The sequence below is a fragment of the Grus americana genome, chromosome 7, assembly GCF_028858705.1.
Source record: "Grus americana isolate bGruAme1 chromosome 7, bGruAme1.mat, whole genome shotgun sequence".
NCBI classification, from domain to species: domain Eukaryota; kingdom Metazoa; phylum Chordata; class Aves; order Gruiformes; family Gruidae; genus Grus; species Grus americana.
Genome location: NC_072858.1, coordinates 36,733,719 through 36,756,606, shown reverse-complemented (window position 1 = coordinate 36,756,606; position 22,888 = coordinate 36,733,719). Strand labels below are relative to the sequence as shown.

The 22,888-nt window shown below is 40.2% G+C and overlaps 1 protein-coding gene across 1 annotated transcript; it reads right to left on the bottom strand.

The window, feature by feature from the left end:
• Window positions 1-81: 81 nt before the first annotated feature.
• STOX1 (storkhead box 1) lies at window positions 82-21,017 on the bottom strand. Its single transcript, XM_054832002.1, has 4 exons — window positions 20,883-21,017; window positions 5,772-5,922; window positions 1,531-3,850; window positions 82-448 (listed from the first exon to the last, which is right to left on the bottom strand). Exons 1-4 carry the CDS (start codon window positions 20,898-20,900, stop codon window positions 409-411), a joined length of 2,529 nt encoding a protein of 842 aa, XP_054687977.1. The 5' UTR covers window positions 20,901-21,017; the 3' UTR covers window positions 82-408.
• Between the last annotated feature and the right edge of the window lie 1,871 nt (window positions 21,018-22,888).

Genomic DNA, 22,888 nt, shown 5'->3' with positions numbered 1-22,888 from the left:
TTTCAAGAATTATGGCATAAAACAGTGCTGTCCAACTGATACAGTTTTTATTAGAGTAACACATACCCTTTCCAGGTTAACGGTGTGATCTGAATGAAGTATATCAGTTCTCATTTTTATTATCACAGGGATGCAAAAACTAAATAAATGTTTACTTTATGAGAGAAACAGAAATATATATTAGCTCTCCAAATGCTACAGTCAAAACTTTAAACTAATGGCTTTGATGTAGAGACAGCCTCACAGATGTGACTGATCACATTGTTGCGTTGTTACAAAGGGAAAGTTTACAAAGTTTACATTTAAAAAAACCAATCAAATATTCACGACCAGAGTTAGCTGAAGCAAGGAATTTTGTTGCAATTGTCTTTGCATGTTGTCTTCCTCTTTGCATTAGTATTTACGCTTTCAGAATTTGGCAGGAAGCTTCACCTTCTTTTCAGTCCATCTAAAATAACAGAATTATTAGACATCAGACTTCACATTCTAATAATAAACTGAGTTGGCTTAGCTTCTGGTACCACAGATGGCATCAATACAAACAATCAAAATGACCCTTTGAAATATATTTTGCTAAAGAGCATCCAACAGATTTCAAGCGTTCATATCCAAGTAATACACTAGAAGTGGGCTTGAAAGGTGCACAGCCAAAAGCTGCTTAAGGGGAAAAAAAGAATCAGCAGAATTTCTTTAAAAACTGTAGTATATTATTTGTTCCTTCATGCACTGACTTCTCAAGGTGACACTACATATCTATTGAGAATTCAAATGGTTTAAATGACTGGTATTTAAGTGTAATTAAGATCTTAAGAATATGTGATGCTATTAAAAAATGGATATGATTTTTCCCTCACAGCATTTTAACTTATGTTCTTGCCAATTTAGTTAACAGTTTTGTAGGTCTTCTCCACATGCAACTGTGTAAAAAAAATATTTCATACCAATTTGGTTTTAAGGGATTTTTCAAGTATAGTTACAGGCAAAATGTACCCTATGAAAGGAAGCAGAAGCTTCTAGCTCAAGTGATGTAGACATTCTCCTGTCTATTATAAGCAAGTCAGATGGTATTTTGTACTTTAAATTTTGATTGAACACCTCTATAAAGCACTTTTTATTCTTTGTCTACAACTGGGGAAACTGTGACATTATCTGTAATGTCATATGGCAAGATCAATGCAAGCTGAACCTGCCTGCTAACAGGAGTTTATCAATCACCATGTTTTTTAACATTTCTGCACTTGGCCATCTCCATCTGCAAGGCAGAGCTCTTACTGTTTTCTTGCCTTATGAAAACAAATGCAAAATATAAACAGCAGCATTTGCATAGCTGATTTAGGGGGAATGTTCACGTAAAAAGACATGGTAGAACTATATAGTTTGACTAGTTCTAGGACATAACACCGAAGTTTTTAAAGATAATAAGAGTTTTGTTGTTGGGGAGAAAGGGCTATGACTTACAGCAACATTTCAGTAAATCTGATAGTTAATTTGAAGATAAAACATATAACATAGTTACCTGTGTTTTCTTACCTTGGGGATTCAATTCCACTGTCTCCTGTAATGCTGTGGTTTTCTGTCCCTTCCGAGTGTTTCTGTCCTGATATCACAGCACATGCATTCTTGAAAAACAGATCTTTTTTTCCCAGAGGGTTTCTCGTTTCTTTGGTCTGAGAGCCCAAAGCACAGCATGCTGCTACTTCACCCATCTCATAGGTGAAGTTCTGCAAAGTGTCAGCATCTGAGTCAGCCTCATTAGCATGGCAGATATCTGCTACAGCTGAAACCTTCGCGCATTCAGTAAGGCCAGTTTCTTCTTCCTTTCTGTGAACTATTGGAAGAACCAGACTGCACAAACAACTTTCTTCTGTGAAATCTGTTTTTGGATGCTCTTTTGAGCCATCTATTGATTCTTCAAAACTAGCACTTTCCTTATGTCCATGCTCTCCAGAGTCATGTTTATTTACAGGTGTGTTGTACTGGGCAGGATAAGTATTAACCTTACAGTTTTTTAGAGACATAGCTGTCCCCAGCTCTTGCACAGCTTTACTCCAGTCTCTTGTATCTGAAAAAGCATGGCCAGGAGGCAGGTGAGGTGGTTCACTGTCTTCAAAACTGTCATCCAGATGTAACAAGCTACAGGTGTCACCATCATGTGCTTTTTGGTACAGAAGATGGCAGTTCTCAGTAAATACTTCACTTTCCAGCTTCATTGATCCGGGATGGCTGGCACAGTCATATTTAAATATAAGTTCACTCTTTTTATCAGTCTTTTGTCTGTATTCCACACCATTTTTTTTTACCAAGTTAACATTGGCTGTATAATTTGAAAGACAGACATTTTGAAATTCATTTGCTGTTTGATCTAACAACTCACATACAGTGTCAGCTTTGCACCTGCAATACTTATCCTTCAGATTTAATGAAAATTTTGCATCTTCTTTGCACACACCATTATCAGTGTAGGAGTGAGGGTATTTTTTAATATCCCCAGGATATTTTTTTACTGTTCTTCTGTAGATGTTTTCTTCAGAAATATCATTCTCCAGAAAGTATTTGCATTTATTTTCTATTTGTGAAGTACTGCCATGCGGATAACTGAAGTTTTCACTTAAACTACCTTTCTTTAGATGGAGAGAAGACCTATTAGCATGGACTAGTTTGTTTTGCTTAACTTTGTCAGCCTGTGTTTCAGCAGCCAGCTGTTCAGTTCCATATTCAAAGGTTTTTGAGGAGTCCAAGGACCATGGCCTTTGTAAAGCTCTTTCTTGCTTTCGAGTCCTGGACTTCAGCTGATTGTTAATAGTACCTTTGTACCCTTTCACATAAAAGTTGCGTCTCAATGACAGACCCTGAAAAGGGTTTGTAATTTGTTTTTTATATATGACATGGGATTCCACTGCTACATCAAGCAGCTGTTGGTTTCTGAGAGGCAGTGAAAGGTTCTCTTCCAGTTTCTCATTTTGGGATGTAAGCTCATGTACATGAGATTTCCTGTTGCTTAAGCTAATCTGCTTCTCTTTGTTTGATTTGGTTTTCCTGGTGCATTTTGCCATTTTACTTTGTGTCTTTTGAACACAATCCTTTGAAAGATGGTTTTGTCTGACTGTTGACACTTCAGCCGAGGTACCCTTGCTGATATATTTCTTCTGCTCCTCAAACTTCTGCATTAATATTGTGTGCTTAATCAAATTATCAACTGTAAGAGTAGGGTTAATACGCTTGATGATTTCATGCTCAATATCACGTGGAATATTATCTAAGTCATCTTCATCCCTGACTGGCCACTCCTTGGGAGGAAACTGGGCTGAAAAAGTGGAGTACTCGTCCTTACATTTTTCTTTTTTAGAAGCACTTCTCCAGAAAAGGCCAAGGCCAAACCTTTTGCATTTCAGTTTCTCTTTCACAGATGTCAGGTATTTGATGGTGTCCCAGGAATGGTTTTCAGCAGATGTGGAGATCCTTTGAGTTTGAATTGAAGGCTTCAATTCACTGCAGCCTTTCTTACCTCCTTCATAATGTTTGTGGTTCATTAGCTGCCAATGTCTTTGTTCACAGAGCATATTCTGGTCAGGGAAATGATGGCAGGATCTGTAACGGGATACCGTAGGAATGTTTTCCTTCACTAGGTCTGCACAGTGGTCAATGTTGACCAGGTAAGTGATGGAAGGTGATGAACAGCAACAACTGTCCTCCAACGGGACCCTTCTATTAGCTTCTGTGGCATCATTTGTAATAAAGTATGTGTTGGGAGTCACAATGAAGTATCCTTCTCCCGTATGATAGATTTTTCTTTCTTTAATTAAAGTGCCAAGGATATTATATAAGATATTGTGGGAGGGAACTGCAAGGCCTACAACAAAGATACCGATATTTCAAATCAGAAATATGTTTTCAAATAAGATGGGAGCTGGCCAAAAAATAACTTACATACAACAGATCTGGAAGCAACTGAAAATTAAATACCCAATATATTTAGTTCACAAGATTCCAAAAGAAGTTTGAAACTGACCTGGCAACTGAAGTTTGAGTAGGGCATACTCAATTTCAACATGAAAGCATCCAGTATCACCAGCCAAAAGGCAGAATTTTTTTTTTTTTAATATGTCACTACTCTGCTGAGCTTCAGGGGCCAGAAATTGTTGTTGCACCCAGCTGTCCCCACCCACAGCATTGGGCTCCCTGCACAACAGGGACAGCCCCACTCTGCAGCGGTGACCAGACGTGGAGGGCAGCCCCAAATCTTGGACTCAGCACAGGCTGCAGCCCTGGGTCAGAGCGAGGCCTCCTGGGCCAGCCGGGTGAGGGCAGCACAGAAACATCATCCAGCCGAGGGCTCTGCTAGGTGCAATCCCGCCGGTGTCTTACGGATCAGTAAAACCCTTTTTAACTCTGCCAAGATCATTCCTCACTGATGAGGCGAGGTCACCCCTGAGGAAGAAGGTAAAGGTGAGCTGCATTTCTGGTTGTCACTGTAGCACTGCTGTGATGGAGCTTAGGATGTTCTCCTTCAAATAAGCAAGGATGTTGTCTTTGTGTCTGTCAGGATATGATATTCCTAGGAGAGACCTTCTGCCAGGTACAAACCAAACAATGTGTTGTTCAAAACATTTCTTTCTTGTCAGGTTATTTAACAGCAGCTTTTATCACCTTTTCTAAAGCTTCTGGTATAATTTTGTCAGATGACAATTGCTACCTAAGTTTACCTCACTGAGACTGGTCTCAGCTGCTAGTTTGACCTCAGGTGTCACAGTCCCAGGGTCATTAGTCTAGCGACATCTGATCTACTGCTCCAGGTTTCTGCTGATTTCCTGCCCACAAGAATGAAAACTTTGAGCAAGGTGAAAAAATAGCAAGAAAGATACTCTCTCCCTACAGGCTTTGCGAGTGCTACTTCTGGCTGACCTAAAAATGGACTACATCACATTCTTGGCAGGGTTCTGGGTCAGTGTATGGGGTTGCATTACAAATCTTCCCACTAGTGAAACTGCCTACGAGATCGACTTGTAACGTTTGCAGAGCTATGATATTATGAAGACACAAAAGAGGAAGCTCAGTAACAAACCAAGCAATCTCCTGCAGAGGGCCGTAATGAGCCTTTACAAAGTCTCACACGTGCACATACAGGCACACTTCAATATTGCAGATCTAAGGGAAATTGAACATTTTTCAGATTCAAAAGAAAATGCAGCATTTAAGGGAAGTGGCTGCTACCTCATCAGAAAAGAAGGAATAAAACTCATTTAGTGTAAGTAATTTGCTTTCAGGAAGGAAGGGGCTGGAATTTGACCAACGAATCTGAATTTGAGTCAGTTATATTTTTTGATAGCAAACACCAGATGTAGACTCCTACCCAGTCCCTTTGCCATCAAAGTCAGCTATGTTCCTGTCTCTTAAAGGAAGACTCAAAGTCTTTGTGATCTGACACACAGTCTATTTTATGCTGTTCCATATCTGGCACCTAAATACCTCATCTATGCTTTCCCACCCTCTAGAAGGGGCATACTCTCAACATGCTACTGCACTCAGTTCCCTCTCTTATCCTCAAAGAAGATTTATTAAAATCTGTAAAAAGGATTATATTCAAAACAATGTTAGTGACACAGATTGATGATAGTACGCACATACATGTATTCTACCAGTTGCCTGTTAATTTATATTCTTTCATATTGCCAGCTTTGTTCGTAAACATTCAGTGATCGCTTGCCCAGTATCAGAAACTCAAGCTTGATGATACAGTCACTTTTAAAAGGCAGGAGAAACAAACACATTACCTGGATAATTTTTCACTAACCGCTCCATTAAAGTTTCCTGTGTGACCATCACATGATCTGCATTCATGTCTGATACAGTATGGCATATTCTTTCTGACAGAGAAATGAAGTGTGACTGCGAGAGAGGATTCATGAAAACAGGGTTCACCACCTGAAGTCCAGAAGGAAGGGGGGTGGGGAAAAAAAAGGAATAATGTTACATTTTTTCTATTAGCTGTGACAGATTTTCACTGAAAATTGTTTGTGTTGCCTTATTTTCTTTGGCAAATTACTCAGAAATACTTCTCAGAGAAGGGAGATGGCTCTAGCATTTTTCAAGTGCCTTTGTAATCAAGGTTACCTTAAGCACATTAGTTTACTTGGGATTAACTTCCATCTTAAACCATCATTTAGTTTAATAAACAGGGAGCTGAGAGAGAATTACCTCTGATGTCTGCTGACTTTTTAGATGACTGTTTACATATGAAACCATGGAGAACCTGTATTTCTCTCAGTAGCTAAGAGATTGGATGTTTACCTTTATCAAGTACAAAATCTTTTCACTGAGTAAGAATGCAGGGGGAAAAAAAAGACTAGCAACAGGCTCTGTCCCTTGTCTAGCACACAAATTTGAATAGAAATGGTAAAAATTCCATTTTTAGACTGGGCTCTAGAACTAGAAATTATCTACTAGACTGGGTAGAGGGCAAAAACTTATTACAACTGCATGCATTTTTTAGGCTACATCACCATCTCTCCTGGTGAGAGACAGTAGGCTTGTCCCTGTTCTGCATGACAAAAGCAGAAGCTCAGAGGGGCTAAGAGCATGGCCCAGCTCCCCCAGTAACTCTGCAGCCCCAGCCCAGGGGGCTGAAAAGGATCTTAGTCCTTCACCTCAACTCCCCCATCCACAGACCACAAAGATAAACACTGCCCTCTCCCCTTCACAAGAGGGCCAGTAGGAGCAAGCCCAGCAAGTACTTCTGACATGATGTAGGAAAACCTGAAATAAATATTTCCCCTAAAAGGTGATGACAAAGCACAAAGCAGGGACTCACCTGAGGTCTGTGTATACAGTAAGACAATGACCGCGTACACCTTCTCAGATTAAAAAAAAAAAAAGCTTTCTTCTTTTCTTTTTTAATTAGACCGATGGTCTGTTCCCACTATCTGGTGGTGTTCTGTGCTTCCCTGTTCTGGGTTGCACAGATAGCCCCTGCATATCCTCAGCTGCCAGAGCCGGCAGAAGGCAGCAGGGACTCCTGGTTACTTCACAAGGCAAAAACTAGAGTTAAATGCTAACAGTAATTTTCCCGCAAGTAAGAAGTGACATCTTAGACTAAATTATATTCATGTTTAACTAAACTTCAATTGGATGGTCTGTTGGATGACTCTGTAATCCAATATTTATCCTTTAGGCAGAAAACTACAACACAAACATTTCTGTGAGTAAATGAACTAAGCAACAGCACTTTTAAGAGCTTAAATTGCTCTTGACCTTTGTTTTACAACTGCTGCTATGTTCAACAAAAAGCACTCAGAAAAAGGTCCTGGCATACAGTTTCCTCAGTGATGTTGCTAGGATACTCCTTGCAGGTGCAGAAACCATTGCAAACTTTCATTTTGTATGGGAAAAGATCATTCACCCATAACTCTTGCGGATAGTTTGTTGTCTCAAGTCTCTGCTGTAGGCACACCACGCTGCTGCTAGTTTGACCATTTGTTCCTGCAGAGCACCAAACTGCTAAAGGAGTAAAACACTAAGTGTAATCAACATTTATTTGTTATCGTTATTATTATTATCTTGCTATCATTGTCTGCATCTGTCTCGCAGCCTCAAATCCCATGTCTCCATCCAAGGAGGGTCCTTTCAAAATAATATTTAAAACAAAGCATTAAGCAAAAGCCAGGAAAAAAAACCCACCACTAAAACAGTGTTCAAACGCAAGTCTATCTAAAATGATTGTTGCAGATCAATAGCACCAGAGTACACATATGCTAACAACATGAATATTAGATATCATTCCCCCCCACTGTGAAATAAAATCTGAAATATTGAAAGCAAGAATTAGATCATTGGCAACACTGATAAGCAATGCTGGAAAAGGCCCAGGCAGCACCCTACAAGTGTCTATCAATTTCTTATTAAAAACTTTGTTGATTTACTTTCCATAACTAAATAACCATTGCGATTGCACTTCAGATGTTTTCCCAAGTTTGATGGATATACATGAAAGCTGCATCCCTCAGATTTGCACAGGGAGCACTATTAATAATTTGTGCAAGCTATGTCTCATAGGCCTGATGCAAAATCACCAAAATGCCATGCTCATTAAAGCTCTTCAGTACCTGTCCCTTTACAGCTCAGAAAAAGACAGCAGAATTCCCTGCCCCCTTCCCTACTGTGCTTAAGTCATCTGATGAGAATCATCTTCCTGGTTTCTTCATAGTTTTTACGAAGGACTTGCTTGTGCCTATGTGCAAGGTACCTGTCAGCAGTCAAGGAACTCAGGCTAATCCTCTTGATCATTTAAATACAACACAGTTCCTGTTTCATGCTCTGTAGCTCTTACAGAATCATGTTTACCAACACCCATCTAGGCAGCTTGCCAGTACTCATGTATTACTATCCTTCAGTTTGGTTTACCTGTCTATTCAAACTCTGCTCATTATCTGGACACCTGAAACCCAAGAAAAGCCTTTTGGAGCACATATCAGTCACAACGCAGGGAAGTCATCTGTAATACAAGCATTGGATAACCAAACTCAGCGCACAGAAAAGCCTCTGGGTATTCTTGACTAGTACAAAGTGATTTTTTGTTCCATCTCTGTAATGTGAGCTTTACCATTTTTCACTGAGTAGTTTAACAATTGCAGAATGTCTGTATCTTTTGGCTCTAAGAAAAATTACATACAGGACAAGTTTTATCTGGGTAAAAACCAGGCTAATTCTGGGGAAGTGAACAGAGAGGCATTTTATTGCAATAGCGTTCAATTTACTTTTTAAAAGTTCAGGTCAACGATTTATATAACAATAAAGGCTTGACAGTAAATTAATTCCAGAAAAAAACCCCAAATGCAAATCAAGAATAAACTCCCTTGTATGATTCCACTTATATCTGTTGAGACAGAGAAGATACAGCACTTGGAAATAGAAGATTGACTTTTCTGTTTTGTAGCTGGAAAGATCTGTCTTGGAATTGCTTTGTATGCTCTATGAAGCTGAACATTCAAAAGATCCCACAGATCCTGCGCCTCTTTGCATGAGAGCCCTAGGACATTTGATGTACTTGGCTTTTTGCAGGAATGCACCAGGAAAGCCATGAGAAAGTACAGTTCTGTTAGAACTGCAAGGCTTCTGCTTTTCTGTAGACTCGAGCGCACATTTTATAGGAAAAATTACATTTTATAATTAAAGATGAAGAATTTTAAGCAACAAAAAGTTAATAAGAACATCCTAGAAAGTTGGGAACTGCAGTAAAATGCTTTCTGAACATTAATGAAGATTTTACAAGATGTTTCCTTATTAAAGACTAAAAATTCTATATAGATTATACAGACAGAATTAAGATCATAAAAACATTTTAAATTTTAAGTATACAACAGGGAAACTCTTATTTTGGCACAACTAATGTGTACTAGATCCTCTTTTCAGAAACCTTTTACTGAAGCAAAGAGTAAGTAGTTCAACTGCATTAAAACTGTCAAATCTTGTAACGTTTAATCTGTTACTGATACAAACAAAAGCTCACAGGAACAGCACAGAATATCTTTCTGTTTGATTATTTTGTACAATTCTCAAAGAGAGAAGCAAAACAATTAAGTGTCAGTTAAGGTCACTGACAGGTCTTCAGTTGATATTAAAGAAGCAGCTACAAACACATCAAAATGTCAGATTTCTATACCTACTGATTTCTTCAAGAACAGACACTCCCAAGTCAGGACAGTTAGGCAAGCAATGTTCTCCTTTTGGACTCAATTGCTGGTTTTTACAAACAGAGGATGCCATGCAACTTGTAAAAAAACCAAACCAAACCAACCAACCAAAAACCCCAGCCAAAACCCAACCACTTTTTCTGCCTTCTCAATAACTACCAAAAGTCTAGTCCCAATTGTAAGTGTCATGAACTTTTAAAAATATGACTTGTAAATGCTTTCTGAGGTTCCTAGCCAAGAGCCATTAAACCCTTACTCTAATCTTAGGGCTAATGGCAACCCACAGCCATGTTTTCTTTCATCAGCAATAAAAAAAAAAAAGACATAGGCAGATATGGTGAAAACAAAGCAGTATTCAAGAAGAAAGGCAAGAGCTCTCTCCTGCAATCTTAGTTCAAGCCCCCAGGAACAAGTTACACAGCAGACACCAATATGTTCAGTGTGGTACAGTTTCCCTTAAGCCGAGCACAGTGTGAAAGTTTTTGCCATTGAAACATGTTATCTCTGATCTTCAGAGAGATCAACCTCTTCAACACTTATGGAGGCCACCAACGTGTCCTCTTAAATGCTCCAAGACCATCTCGGGAGCAAGTTTCAGGCTCCAAAAGTACTGACTGAACACATGAGCAAGCATGCAGCTTCAAATAGACTGTTTAAAAGAAAACAGCACTTCTGCTTGCTTGAAGACTAGCAGGAAAGTTGTCCAGTGGAGATCTGTCTTTCATGTGCAACAGCTGGCAAAATAGCCAATAAGCAAAACCATAATATAAACACATCTGCCTTTGGGGCATTTCCGCTGTCCAGCTTTCAAATCAATTCACATATGGCATTGAACATAACCAGCACAGCTGATAGCAAGGAAGATCATTTGTAACCATTTCGGCATTCAGTGTCAAGCTTGATTGTAAAAGATTATGATCTTGATTAAGTCAAAAGTTTCATTGCAGAGATATAAAAATAACACAGAATGAAACAGTCCCAGGCAAGTTGCAAAACGGTCAATGACTAGCCCATGGAGCCGAACAACAGAACAGGAATAAAAAAAGTCACTGGCGATGTCTCTGGCTCTTTCAGCTGTCTGCAGGTGGTGGCATCCACTGCTACAGAAATTTGTTTCCGCTTGGCCTCGTCCAAAAAAAAACCTCCTTTGCAACCCTGGCTTTTCTCCACTAAAACAGCTCTGCCTTTTCCTTGCTCCCAGCCCTGTCCTCTCTTCTGCAATAAATCTCAGACCATCCAAATAGCTCTTTAACGTCAAAAGCTTTGTTCAAAGTAGAAAGCGTTACTGGCTGTTGATTAGGTGCTTACCTATACAGTGAAACACTTACTATAAAAACATCATTATGCAGTTGTGCATTCCTGTGCTTACTTAGCTAAAGGTCAACTCCAGCTGCTGCAATATTCCAAGGGCTGACTACTTTGCCTAGAAATGTGCTGTCACACAAAAGGCAGTCACAAAAAGTATACAATACAAAGCTACAGTCATGGGAGTAAGATATGCCTACGGTCATGTCTCCTCTCCCCAGAATGGACAAAAATTCACTTCTTTGCACACTCCCTGGGTTCAGCTCACATTTACCCCAGCCAAGGAAAGTCACACACAAGTCTTTCAGAGAAGCAGCACCCACAGAGCTATTCAAAAGAGAACATAGCCCCCTGCAGAGGGTTTCCAGCAAACCATGAATCAGGGGACACATGATAGCTATTATGTCCAACTCACTCCCAGGCAACACTTGGCCAAATCCCACCCACTGCAGAAGAAGCTGTCAGACTGTCAGAGAGCTTGGTGCAGTTGTAGCTTCCCTCAGACCCAGGCCCCTGGCTTGCAGTGAGGACAGGAGTCACTATCACACACTGAGGTGGAGCGAAGCAGTCCTCAGATCTTGTTTCAGGGCATAGCCCACTGCAGGGAGGTTTTTTTCATTCAGCTGAGAAAAAGCTTTGATGGTATACAGGTAACCACACCTGCCTGAGCAGTTCGTGATGTAGATGGATGTGCACATCCACTTTTCCTTCCACTCTCCTGAAACGGATATCCAATTTTAAAGATGTTCCCTTTGCTAGAAAGTAAGTTTCTGCACCCTTTAATTGGGCTGGAATTTGTGGCCCACAAAAACCAAAACCACAAAAAAAAAAAAATCAAAAAACATTTTAGAAATGAAAAACCAGTTTAGAAATGAAAAGCAGCATCTTTACCACCACAGGAGATCTCAGAGGAGTTGTTTGGACACTGCAGACTAACCAGCATTAGTTTGGACTTGAGGACCTTAGCCCTTTCTCCATGGCTTTGGCTCTATTAAACACCTTTTCCATGTTTCAGTTCATCTAAATTTTAGCCAAAAGGAAGTGATAAAAGACAAAGAGAGCAACTGAGCACCTCCATTGTATTACAGAAGACTCAGTAGATGTCTTTTCAAAAGACAGTTTAGCAGAACCCTTAATGTGAAGATACTGGGTTGTTGGATCTCACAGACCAAGGTGAAGCCTCCAGTGGAAATTACAAAATATGTGCGGGTGCCTGCGGGATGTTGAAAATGTAGAACAATTCCAGGGGAAAAAGTAAATTATGCAGTCCATGAAGTACCTAAGCAAGTGACCTGAATGACAGGCTAGCTTTGCTGCAATATTTTATTGGGAACAAGCAAAATATTTCATAATTTCAATGGAGTTTTCAGCCTTGGAAACTCAGCATATAGGTGTCCATAGTATCTGGAAAAAAATATATTGCTACAAGACAAAAAATAAAGCTCGCTTTTTTTTTTAGAAAAACAAAATGAAGTTCACAGAGGTTCAGTTTATTTCAGTTTTTCAAATAGACAATGTTTCAGCTTTCAAAACAGACTGAGTTTGCTAAACAAACAGCAGTTTCAGTTGTTTCATTGACATTAATCTTTCTGCTTCAGTACAAATCGGGCTGCTTATGGAGAAGCTGTGCACTGCCAGTGAATGGAACATGGATTGCTGCTGATGCATCAGTATAACATAAAGCATAGTAGGGGGAAAAAAGAAAAAATGTTTCACATCATATATTAACTATTCCCAAGGGCTTCACTGTATTCTCACTAATGAGGGCAGTTTGTTGGGGTTTGCATATTAAGCTTTCTGTTTGTTAACAGTTTGATAGCACTGTGTGAGTCACATTAATGATACACACTACCAGCATATCTTTACTTCAGTTCTCCCAGGAGTGTTTTTATAAAACACAGTAAGGAATTGGCAGAGCGCCTCTGCATGTACGTTGTTTTAGAAATGCAGATATCTACATTTTTCTAACCTGATGTTTAAAAAAATCCACAATAGATAGCAAGAAAAATCTCATGCAAGTACCACAGCAGTTTTATCAGGTTAAAGAAAATCATGCTGTCATCAACCTCAGCTTCTCTGTGCACGTCACCCTTCATTCTGCAAATTTTTGCTCATGGACTGTATAATCAAAAGATCACTAAAACTCTCTAAGTATGAAACAAAAAGCAAAGTTGTCTGACTAAAGCCACTCATCTCTTTCTGCTGATACTTCTAATCAATTTTCATTTGGTATAGAATGAAAGTAAGCCTTTTAACAAGGCTCCTCATTATTGAGGAGGCTCATATTACTCACATAGCAACAAAGGCCAAGAGCATCCTGGGCTATATTAACAGGAGCAGAGCCAGCAGATCAAAGAAAATTATTATCCACCTCTACTTGCTGCTTGTTAAACCATGTCTGGCATACTAAGACTAGTTTTGGGCCCCAAAATAGAAAAGGCATGTATAAATGGGGGCAAATTCAGCAGAGGGCCACCAAGATGGTCAAGGCTGGAATACTTGCCCAAGGGAACAGGTCTTGTTGAACCTGGAGAAGAAATAGCTTTGGGCGGCCTGACAGCAGCCCCTTGAGAAGATGGAGCCGGGCTCTGCACAGCAGCGTGTGGTGGGAGGATGAAAGACAACAGGCATCAGTTGGAACAGGAGAGGTTCAGACTGGCTATAAGGAAAACCTTTTTACCTTTAAGGACAGTGCAGCAGTGGAGCATGTTGCCCAGAGAGGTTGTGCAGTCTCCAATCCTGGGGAATTCCCAAAATGTGACTGGGTAAAGCCCTGAGCAACCTGATCTGACCCCATAGCTGACCCTGCTTTGAGTGTGAGGTAGGATAGGCTCCCAGAAATAAAACAGTAGTCCAGTCATCTAGTTTAGTTGGACACCAGTACCTGTGCCTCCCACAGCCACTCTCACTCCACACTTTGACCACCCTGCTTTCCATAACCCAATGCAATGGCATTTTTGACCTCCCCTAGCTGTGAAATTACACCACGTTAAAGAAAAAAGGTTACACTTACATCATGCTGTTAATGAGGCCATGCAAAACAGTGTCTGTATGGTAAAACTATTGGTTTTTCTCTTCAACCTTCAAATAAATAGCTACTGTTTTTGTAACTTTTTTTTTTCAAAACTGAACTCCATCTGTACAGGCTCATTGTTAGAGCTGGTGCTCTCCCCAGTGATGGAGTGGATACGTCCTAAAGCAAGATGGCAGTAAAGAAAAACTAAAACTAGCCTTGAAGTGTCTGATTTTGAAACTGTATCAATGACCATAGCAGAAACACTACTAATTAATCAATTTATTTCATAAACTACATTATATTAACACAAACTGTTGTCTTTTCTGAGACAGAGAAAAAATAGCAGTGTTCAAATTACTCTTATCCTAAAAGAGCATCAAGGCATTTAAGATCTGCCATTCAGGATTCAAGGTGCAAGAATTCAAAAGACTGAGGATAGCACAGCTCAGCCTGTTTTCTTGAATTTTGTTTTCTCACTCAGAAGACAGAAGCAAGAGCTGATTCTGCTGAAAATCTTTAGCACTGAGAAATACACAAAACATATCAAGTTCTTCACAACTAATCTTGTAAGAGGTTATTTTTAGAAAAAAATCAGAGTAAATGAAACTGAATGGAGGTTATTATAAAAGTATTATACACTCCTGTTCAATGGTACTTGTTAAACAGTGTGACTAGAGACTTCTAGCTGAGATAGTGAAAAAATTTCCACACCCAAATGCTTTTGCAGATTACACCTTTCAGGTAATTCAATCTGAGCAGATGTAGTACATGCATCAGGATTTTGAAAAACATTACAGTACCACGTGCCTTGCTGCTGTGAGTTCAATCAGGCTGTTATAATACAGAATTAATACCTTAGTAAGAATTTGATATGGAAATGCATGAAACATGCAAGGGTGTAATCTCATGTGAAGTCAGTGGAAAGGGCTGAATGTCATCTAAAATTAGGTGCTAAGTGTTATGAAATAACGTAAGGTTTACATAGCCATTACATGGAGAGAATTAAATTAGTAAGCAAATAATAGCAAGGTAGGTAAAAAGTTGTCCTTCAAGAAGTATAAATATTTTCTTCCTTTTTTCCTCCTGAAAATATATCAAAAGAGTCACCACTGGAACAGCTGTGATAACCAGGAAAACCCAATTACGACAGAATATGTATGTTAGTAAGTTCTGTATCAGATACCTTACTGAAAATAACTTTAAAAGTAATGTTTGAGATTAAAACAGTTAAAAACTCAATTAAACTGTTCTTCATGTTGTGACAGCTTATACACAACAGTGCAAAATAAAGCACCATTTTAGGTCATCCACTCTTTTCAGGCCTGACAAAAATAAAAAGGAACAGAACTCTAAATAATCCTAAACAGTCCCATACGAAGTATGACCACATACTGTGAGCTACGCTTCACAGAAACCAGCACCATTGAAGTACAAAATTATTCTCTTTTGACTTGCAAACCTACATCCCTGTTTGTGAGGCAGGATGAAAGGCACTGGAAGAAAGGGACTCCAAAAGAAAGGAATCCCATGAAGCACATCCCCAGCCTCTTGCTGAGCTGCCATCCTCATTAAGATTGTGTGTTCCTGTGCATAACTGCAGAGTGCCTGACAAACAACATCCACTCCAGAGTCATGACCTTTTGTAGGCAAAACAGGAATCAGCAGCAGAACGATGCTGATACTGACATTAATTGCTGTGAATAAATTTAAATTATTCAAATTAAATCTGCCCTAAAAGCTTGCCAGGTCCATTTCAGGAAAAAAAAAAAAAAAAGAAAAAAAAAAGTCTCTCATTTTAAGCAATGTTGAGAATTGCTAAGAAGTAGAGAATACTCAAGTATGCAGTTATAGATGGACTCCAGGTGTACCAATTCTGCAGGTGGCACTTCAAAACTGTTCCTGAAAGCTGGCACAAACATGCAGAGAGGCTCAGCATATGAGGTCCTCCACAATGAGGTGGCCAGTGTCTGCAGAGCCACGTGTGAGCACTGCAGAGATCACTAAATAGGTTACACTTGTGAGTCATCACACAGAAACAAATATAGTTCCCTAAACTTGCCTCCCACTTTGGAAAGTAATTACAGCCCATAAATATAACAGAAATTTTGCTCCTTACTCTTCAAGACGTTGCTGAACCTTTTTTCAGGAGATACAGTTCCACCCCTCTCCTATCACGGGACTCTGTCTAAATATCAAATTAGCATTAACCTCCCTCCCCCCCCCCCCCCCCCAAATCAAGGAGCTTCAGAGACCATCTCTACCCATTTTTTAATTACTTTTCTGAGTGCTTCTCTTCTCCTTAAGTTCTGGGAGAGACTCACACAAGGTAAAGAAGTGAGGAGCTAGACCTATCAGATTACTCCACCAAATGCACAAACAACAGGAACACAAAACAATTCCCTGTCTGATCTCATTCCAGTTCAGTCAATGCCTCCAGCAAAACCGGATAAAAATTAACACTTCACAGAAAAGTGTACTGTCCTTCCAATGTCACTCTTCAATAGGGTATTTTCCATGTGAGATAAATTTGCAGCCTATAGTAGGGACTGAAAGGCTCAGCAGAGCCCAACAAGCAGACCTCTCATTAATAGATGTAATCAACAGGTTACATGACCACAGAAAAGTCACAGTCTGCATGCCAATCCCAGCCTCAGTCTAACTGGAGAGCACAGGGCTTTCTTAGCTTTCCTGGTGAATAGTTTGTAGCCCTGCAACTGAGTTGCTGAACTGTCAGCAAATTCAACCTCTAAAGGCTGAGCAAAAATGTTTCGATTTTCTGTTGTTTGCTTCTAACCGATAGGAACCACAAAAAGGGAGTCGGGCAGTTCAGGCACGTGGAAAATGCTGCTGTCAAGGGAGAAGGCAGGCTGGGCTGACAAACGAGCTGGTTATGACCAAGGACAACAAGCAAGCAGCTACTGAGATGCATTCTCCTGGACTGATCACCTCAGCTTCTCTTCAAAGGCTCTGGAGGTCAGTGCCTTCAAACTGAGTATTTCCAATTGTATCTATAAATCTCAGTTGAGAGACCCTGCTCCTTTCCCAGCACTGCCCTGCATGCATCCGCCGTGGCTATACAGGAAAGGTGAGAGGGAGCAGTTTTCCCCTCGTTTGGTTAACAATTGACTGAAGAACTCATCTAAGCGCAGGAGATGGTCCGACAGAGGCAAGTTAGCATTTCGACAGAGACTGCTCAGTTATCAGATCAAGAGGAGAAGGTTTTTTAAACTAGCCCCTACTTCACCCGCTGAGGGAGAGTGGAATTACCATGATTTTCCCTTCTTCCCTTCCATCCCCCAAGGAGGAGAATATAACAGCTCCTACCCAGTCCTGGGTGTACCGTGCAAACCAGAGCTGGGCTCTGCATCAGAAGGATAGAGACAGAGATTTTGGATTTTACCTGGGAATAAATACAGGACAGTTTGTGATTCTTTATAAGTTTTTGGGAATGGCTTTTCCCTTGATTTGATTAGTCTTCCAGTGGCTGACATCAGTCAAGGTGTAGTCTATTCCCTAACGTCAGGATTTCCAACTCCCCAGTATGTTTCTCAAGAAGAAACCCCATTTAAACTGCTGATATAAAGAGTAACTCAAAGATCTGTGGGACCACAGTGTCTTTGGATGATGAGCAATAGCCAGGAAAGTTCCCTGAGATACAGCAGTGAGGAGGACTTCTGAATGCTGAGGCCTTTAAAACCAGCATGCAACAGGGTCTGGAGCATGCCAAGACCCTAGTATAATTCTTCACTGAAATGCGACTGGGCAAAATTAGCACTGCAGTGCCCATTGCTTCTCACTTACTGTCCAGCAAACAAGTGGTTGTGGATTAAAAATGAAAAAAAAAAAAAAAAAAAACAAACCTCAAAACAGTTAGCTGATTTTTCTCATGAGTCTGAAAATTCAGTCTCAACACTTTTCATGTACCATGGCCAAGGATAAAGAGACTGCAGGCCAAGTGATTCCCATCACTGACACCTGGTGCCCCCTAGATATCTCTGAAAATTCCCCAAACACTGCTGGAGTTTGCAGATGCTGCTATTGCTATGCACTGCAGGAAATGTTTCCTAAGAACCACTTAGGACATTGCTTGCTTCCCAACATCCCAGCCATTAGTCATGAAGCATGAAAAACCCAAGTGGCTTGGATTCCACATGATTGCAAAGGACAACATGAGAGCAGGTAGATTAAAAAAAACAGTCAAACCTCTCTCTATGTAGAATAAAGACAGTAAATGTGATACCAACAGCTTCATTTTTAAATATTGTCAAGTAATTTAAAAAACAAAAACAAAGACACCTTTGTCTCTTGCATTTTAGTTGTCTAACTTGTCACTTGCTTTCCTAGAGCAAAATACATATAAGAAATGGGAGAAAAGTCTTCCAGAGCAGAAAATGGTCATTATGATGACTGATGGAAGAGAAGGCACAGAATAGATCAGTTTTAACCAGAAAATTACCTAAATAAAGACACGCAAATTGCAAATTGGTTTCAGTTAAGCTTCCAGAAATGGAAGTAAAAACCATGAAAACATCACTTCAACAACAAATGTCTGCAAAAGTGAAATTCACAAAGAAGCTTCTTCAAAGGCATTCATTAAATAAAGTGTGAGAACTCTAACTTGTTAGAAACCCCTTTGGGTGTTACTGCCGCAAGAGAGATGATGATAGGGGAAATTATGTAATTCATTTACCAAAGTAATTTACATTTGGATTCAGCCAGCCATGCTATGCATCAAAAAAGAGGTTACTGGGAAGCAAGGAGGTAGAAAACAAAGGAGTCAAGGACTCTCTCTCTAAATCACCCCCAGGAGACTGGCAAGTAATATTATCAATATTCACCAGTGATGTAAAACATAAGTATAGTAAGAGAGAACCATTCCCAACATACCTGGAGATATTACTGCTTTTTAGATGGAGACCTGTAAGTAAAACACTGTTCTTCCTTATAATACCTCATCTGGCTAAGAGTTAAAAGGTCAGCAGGCTACTCATGATCAGGGAAGATGAACTCATGCCGGAGCAGATGTTATCAATTTAGTAAAGTTACTAGAGTGCCTGAGAAATGAGACTGCACTGAGAGATCAATTTTCTGGTCAGAAAATGGGGCTGCAACAGGGAGTGGCTATTCTCTACAAATTATTGGGAAAGAAGGGTAAATACCAGAAATAAGGAAAAAAAAAAAATCTATGTGATTTAGGCTAAAGCCAGTATTAAGAGAAGCATAAAGAGGCTGACCTGGCCAAGGACAACACAGGTTAGACATCAGAAATTTTCCTGTTAAAAATTTTGAAACAGAACATTAAGAATTCCTCAGGTCTTCCAAAAGCTGACAAATTTCTTGCTTCAAGAAAGAATTCAAAACTGCACTTTTACTTGAAGAACTGCTAGTTAGCTTCAACAAAAAGCTGTTGTGATCTCATTATATCCAGTTCTGCCTGAGGTAAAATGTACTTGTATCTTAAACTATAATTCATTGCTGGACAGAGAGGATTACAGAGCTACACTCAAGGAAAAATAACAACAATCTTTTCAAATAATGACAGATATAAAACCCCCTACTAACCTTTGGAAATCCAATTGAAAAGGGATCTGTTTGCATTTCACCAGGTACCTAGTAGTTAATACGTGGTTGAACATAAGTAAGTCTTCACTTCAGCATCTTCTACTTGGTCTCTGTTAGCAGCGTTCCTGGTTTGGCTGCTAATGCTTCCGATCCTTTAGTTTTGGGAAAGTTAAAGCACAAGCGCTTCACGTCAGAAGGTTAAAGGAGACATCTAAGCTGCCATGAAGCAAGGACTACACTGCTCACGTCACTTACCTGCATTACGCTCAGTAATTAGAACTTGGTATCTCCTATAATCATCTTCAACAGAAAGTGATACTGATTAACCATGTCAAACCCAGACAGAAAAGAACTGAAGCAGTGCCATGGTATTGTCTCCTCCTGCTAAAGAACAGCCTTCCAGGATGCTCCACAGGACAAACCAACACAAGCCCCACAGTACCAAGGGTAAAACAGACTCAAGGATTAATGACCCCAGCATACAAAAGTCTGCGTGCCCCCCTCCTGGAACTGCAAACAGTAGAGGGATTTACTGACCAAAACCAATGCCTCAAGTAAAAAATGAAGAGCTGTGAGGCAGCAGTCAATACCAGGAGCAGAAATTTAATCTGCTCTGCTTGTGAACAGCAATTATCATGCTGGCTGGTGTATTCTGCAACCACTAACATTTCAGAAGACTTTTTGTGGCAGCCTTGAGTTAGGAGCACTTGATAGTTCCAGCAGCTGTACCTTTATGTATAGACTAAGCCCATCACTGCAGCCTGGCCTCATTAGACTACAGTCACTAGCACAATTAATTGAATATGAACTAATTGCAGGTAGCAAACATAAATGATGGCAAAATACTCACCAGTACAATCTACTTAAAAATACCTATAAATTTATCTCGAGGTTGTTTTGTCGTTGTTACTACTGCTAGATCTGATAGCATGTTCTCTGTGTATCCCATCAAAGTTAATAAATTCCATTTAAAAGAAGGGCAGGGAAAAAAGTGCTGCAATATGTCATCTTCTGCAAAATTCTCATAATTAAAATTTTAATGTGAATAATTACATATTTAAGGTAGCAACCTGAATGTGTCTGAGCCTGATTTCTTCTTAGATCTTCCATCAATTTCCCTTTTATGTGTTTTTAGAAAAGATTTACCAGATCTCTTTGTAGTTCTTTGTTTTGTTTTGGTCAACATTTTCAGAGGAATTAAGTCAAAAGCAGCTGCTGACTTCAGAGCATCACATCTGCATTAGGTAGCAAAGTGCCTTCCCTCCCAGGCAGCCATCACCCCACCCGCGGTGCTGTGTGCCCTCCACCTTTACCTTCTCTGGTGGCAGCATGTTCTGTAGCTCTTTCTCAGAGAAATCTTTGTGCTGAGTCCATCCATAATATCCAGCCCCAGTGTTTCTTTCTACAGATCATCCTCTGTCTAAAAACATCTATGATGAATGAAACAAATTTAGTCTTCCGCTGGTTATGAATGCACCTTCCCATTCATTGCAGTATCAGTCTCTGAAGACATTACATGCAGTCGCCTCCTCCAGGAAACAACATTACCCACAACAAAACACTGAAACCAAGCAGCACACCTGCTTCCCATCACGTTTTTCCTAAAAACTGAGTGCCCATGTCTACATTGCGATGACTCACCAGGTCACCACTGACTTGACTTCAAACCGGACTGCCAGCAGCTGAAACTCCGTTTGTTCCAGTGTCTGTACTGACAGGGAGGCTGTCTCTCTGGAGAAAGCTGTGGTGGTGATGCCCTGCTTGCTCCTCGCTTTTCTGCCAGCCCGACTGCAGGATTTTTGCCTGCCAGGATTTACACTGATACCGCTAATCACAAAATACCACAGGCAGAAGTTACCTGCCGTGGGAGAGTGGTTTGGTACTTCCAGCTGATAAAGCCTCTGATGGCAGCTCAGGCTGCCCTGCTTGAATCAGCCAGCAGCTCTGCAAAACAGAGAGATCTCACCATCAGGATCACACAGGCAGGCAGTGAAGGAGATAAGAAATAGTCAAGATGAATGCAAATAAATTCAGTGGCACTGGCTATGTGCTGCTGCCACCATCGTCAGCCTTGCCTCAGCTCTCCCTTCCCATCCCTGCTGCTCCAAGATGGAGCACTCTCCCTCCAGAAAATCCCACTCTGAGTTGGAGGAACCTGGCTCTATTTTGCACTAAAATTTCAGAGACACAAAAGACTCCCTCCCCACCCCACCTCCGCGTTTTCTTTCCCCCAGGATCAGAGCAAGCTGTCTCAGATTACACTGTCACGAAGGGAGGCCCTGGCAGAGCAGGCAGGGGAGACACGGGTGCAAAGGCGCACAGGCCACGCTTTAGCACTGCTCCGCACGTTTTTTACGTGTTACTCGTGCAGTTTGTTCCTGTTGTGCAAGGCTACAGAGCGCATCTTCTCATCTACCGTGGAAAATCCTTGTCAGACACGATAAGAGGACTGCTCGGTTTGGAACCCGGTGCTCACAGATCTATTTTGTGTCAAATTCAGTGCATTCTTTAGGGAATTTGCATAGTCTCTTAAATTGCAGGTTGCATTTTAATAATCCTTTTCCAAACTGTCCTCATTGAAAAAAAAAAAAGACCTCAAGTGGATTACATTTTCTTTTCTTTAAGCTTTAAGCGTTAAGTATATATTGGAATGAATTCGCTGCTCACAATATCTGCACAGCCATCTCTTATCAATCTTACCTATTCTGAGCCCCTGCTACCCAAAGGTCACACTATGCAACTGCTTTTGTCCATGGATCACAATTATTGTACATTGTATTACCCCCACAAGTCCCCTTTTGTGCTGTCCATCATTACATTCCCAAATCACAAGACTGAAAAAGCTTACTGCATATTCCTTGCAAGCATATTACTGGGTCCTGTGGATAATCAGAGGATTTATAGATGTGCTGCCACCCATACATGTCCCAGTACTAAAGGTCATCTATTTTTCCTCTCCTCAGTATAATGAAAAGATACCCCCACTCCTCAAAAAAAAAAAAAAAAAAAAAAGAAGAAAAAAGAAAAAAGAAAAAAAAAAGAAAAAAAAGAAAAAGGTCATCAGCTTGATTTCAGAAAAGACACCAAGGCAGCAAATCAGGTTCAATATTGGTAAGCCATGGTAATCCTCATTATCATCTTTTTAGTCACATTATACATGGCTTCCTTATATCAGAGGAGATACTTGACAAGTGTAAGCTTTTCTCTTTAAACAAATGTTTTAAGAGTATTCTTATGTAGGATTTGGAAACCCTTCCCCAAGATTTTACAACTTGTAACATGAACATTCTAATAGTTACATTTAATGTAATGTACTCGA

What these genes read in the sequence shown, in the direction of transcription:
- STOX1 (XM_054832002.1), bottom strand. An exon ending in GTTAGTGAAAAATTATCCAG is followed by an intron (nt 3,851 to 5,771) that starts GTAATGTGTTTG and finishes TCTTTGTTGTAG; the next exon opens with GCCTTGCAGTTCCCTCCCAC. An exon ending in AGTGGAATTGAATCCCCAAG is followed by an intron (nt 449 to 1,530) that starts GTAAGAAAACAC and finishes CTGTTATTTTAG; the next exon opens with ATGGACTGAAAAGAAGGTGA.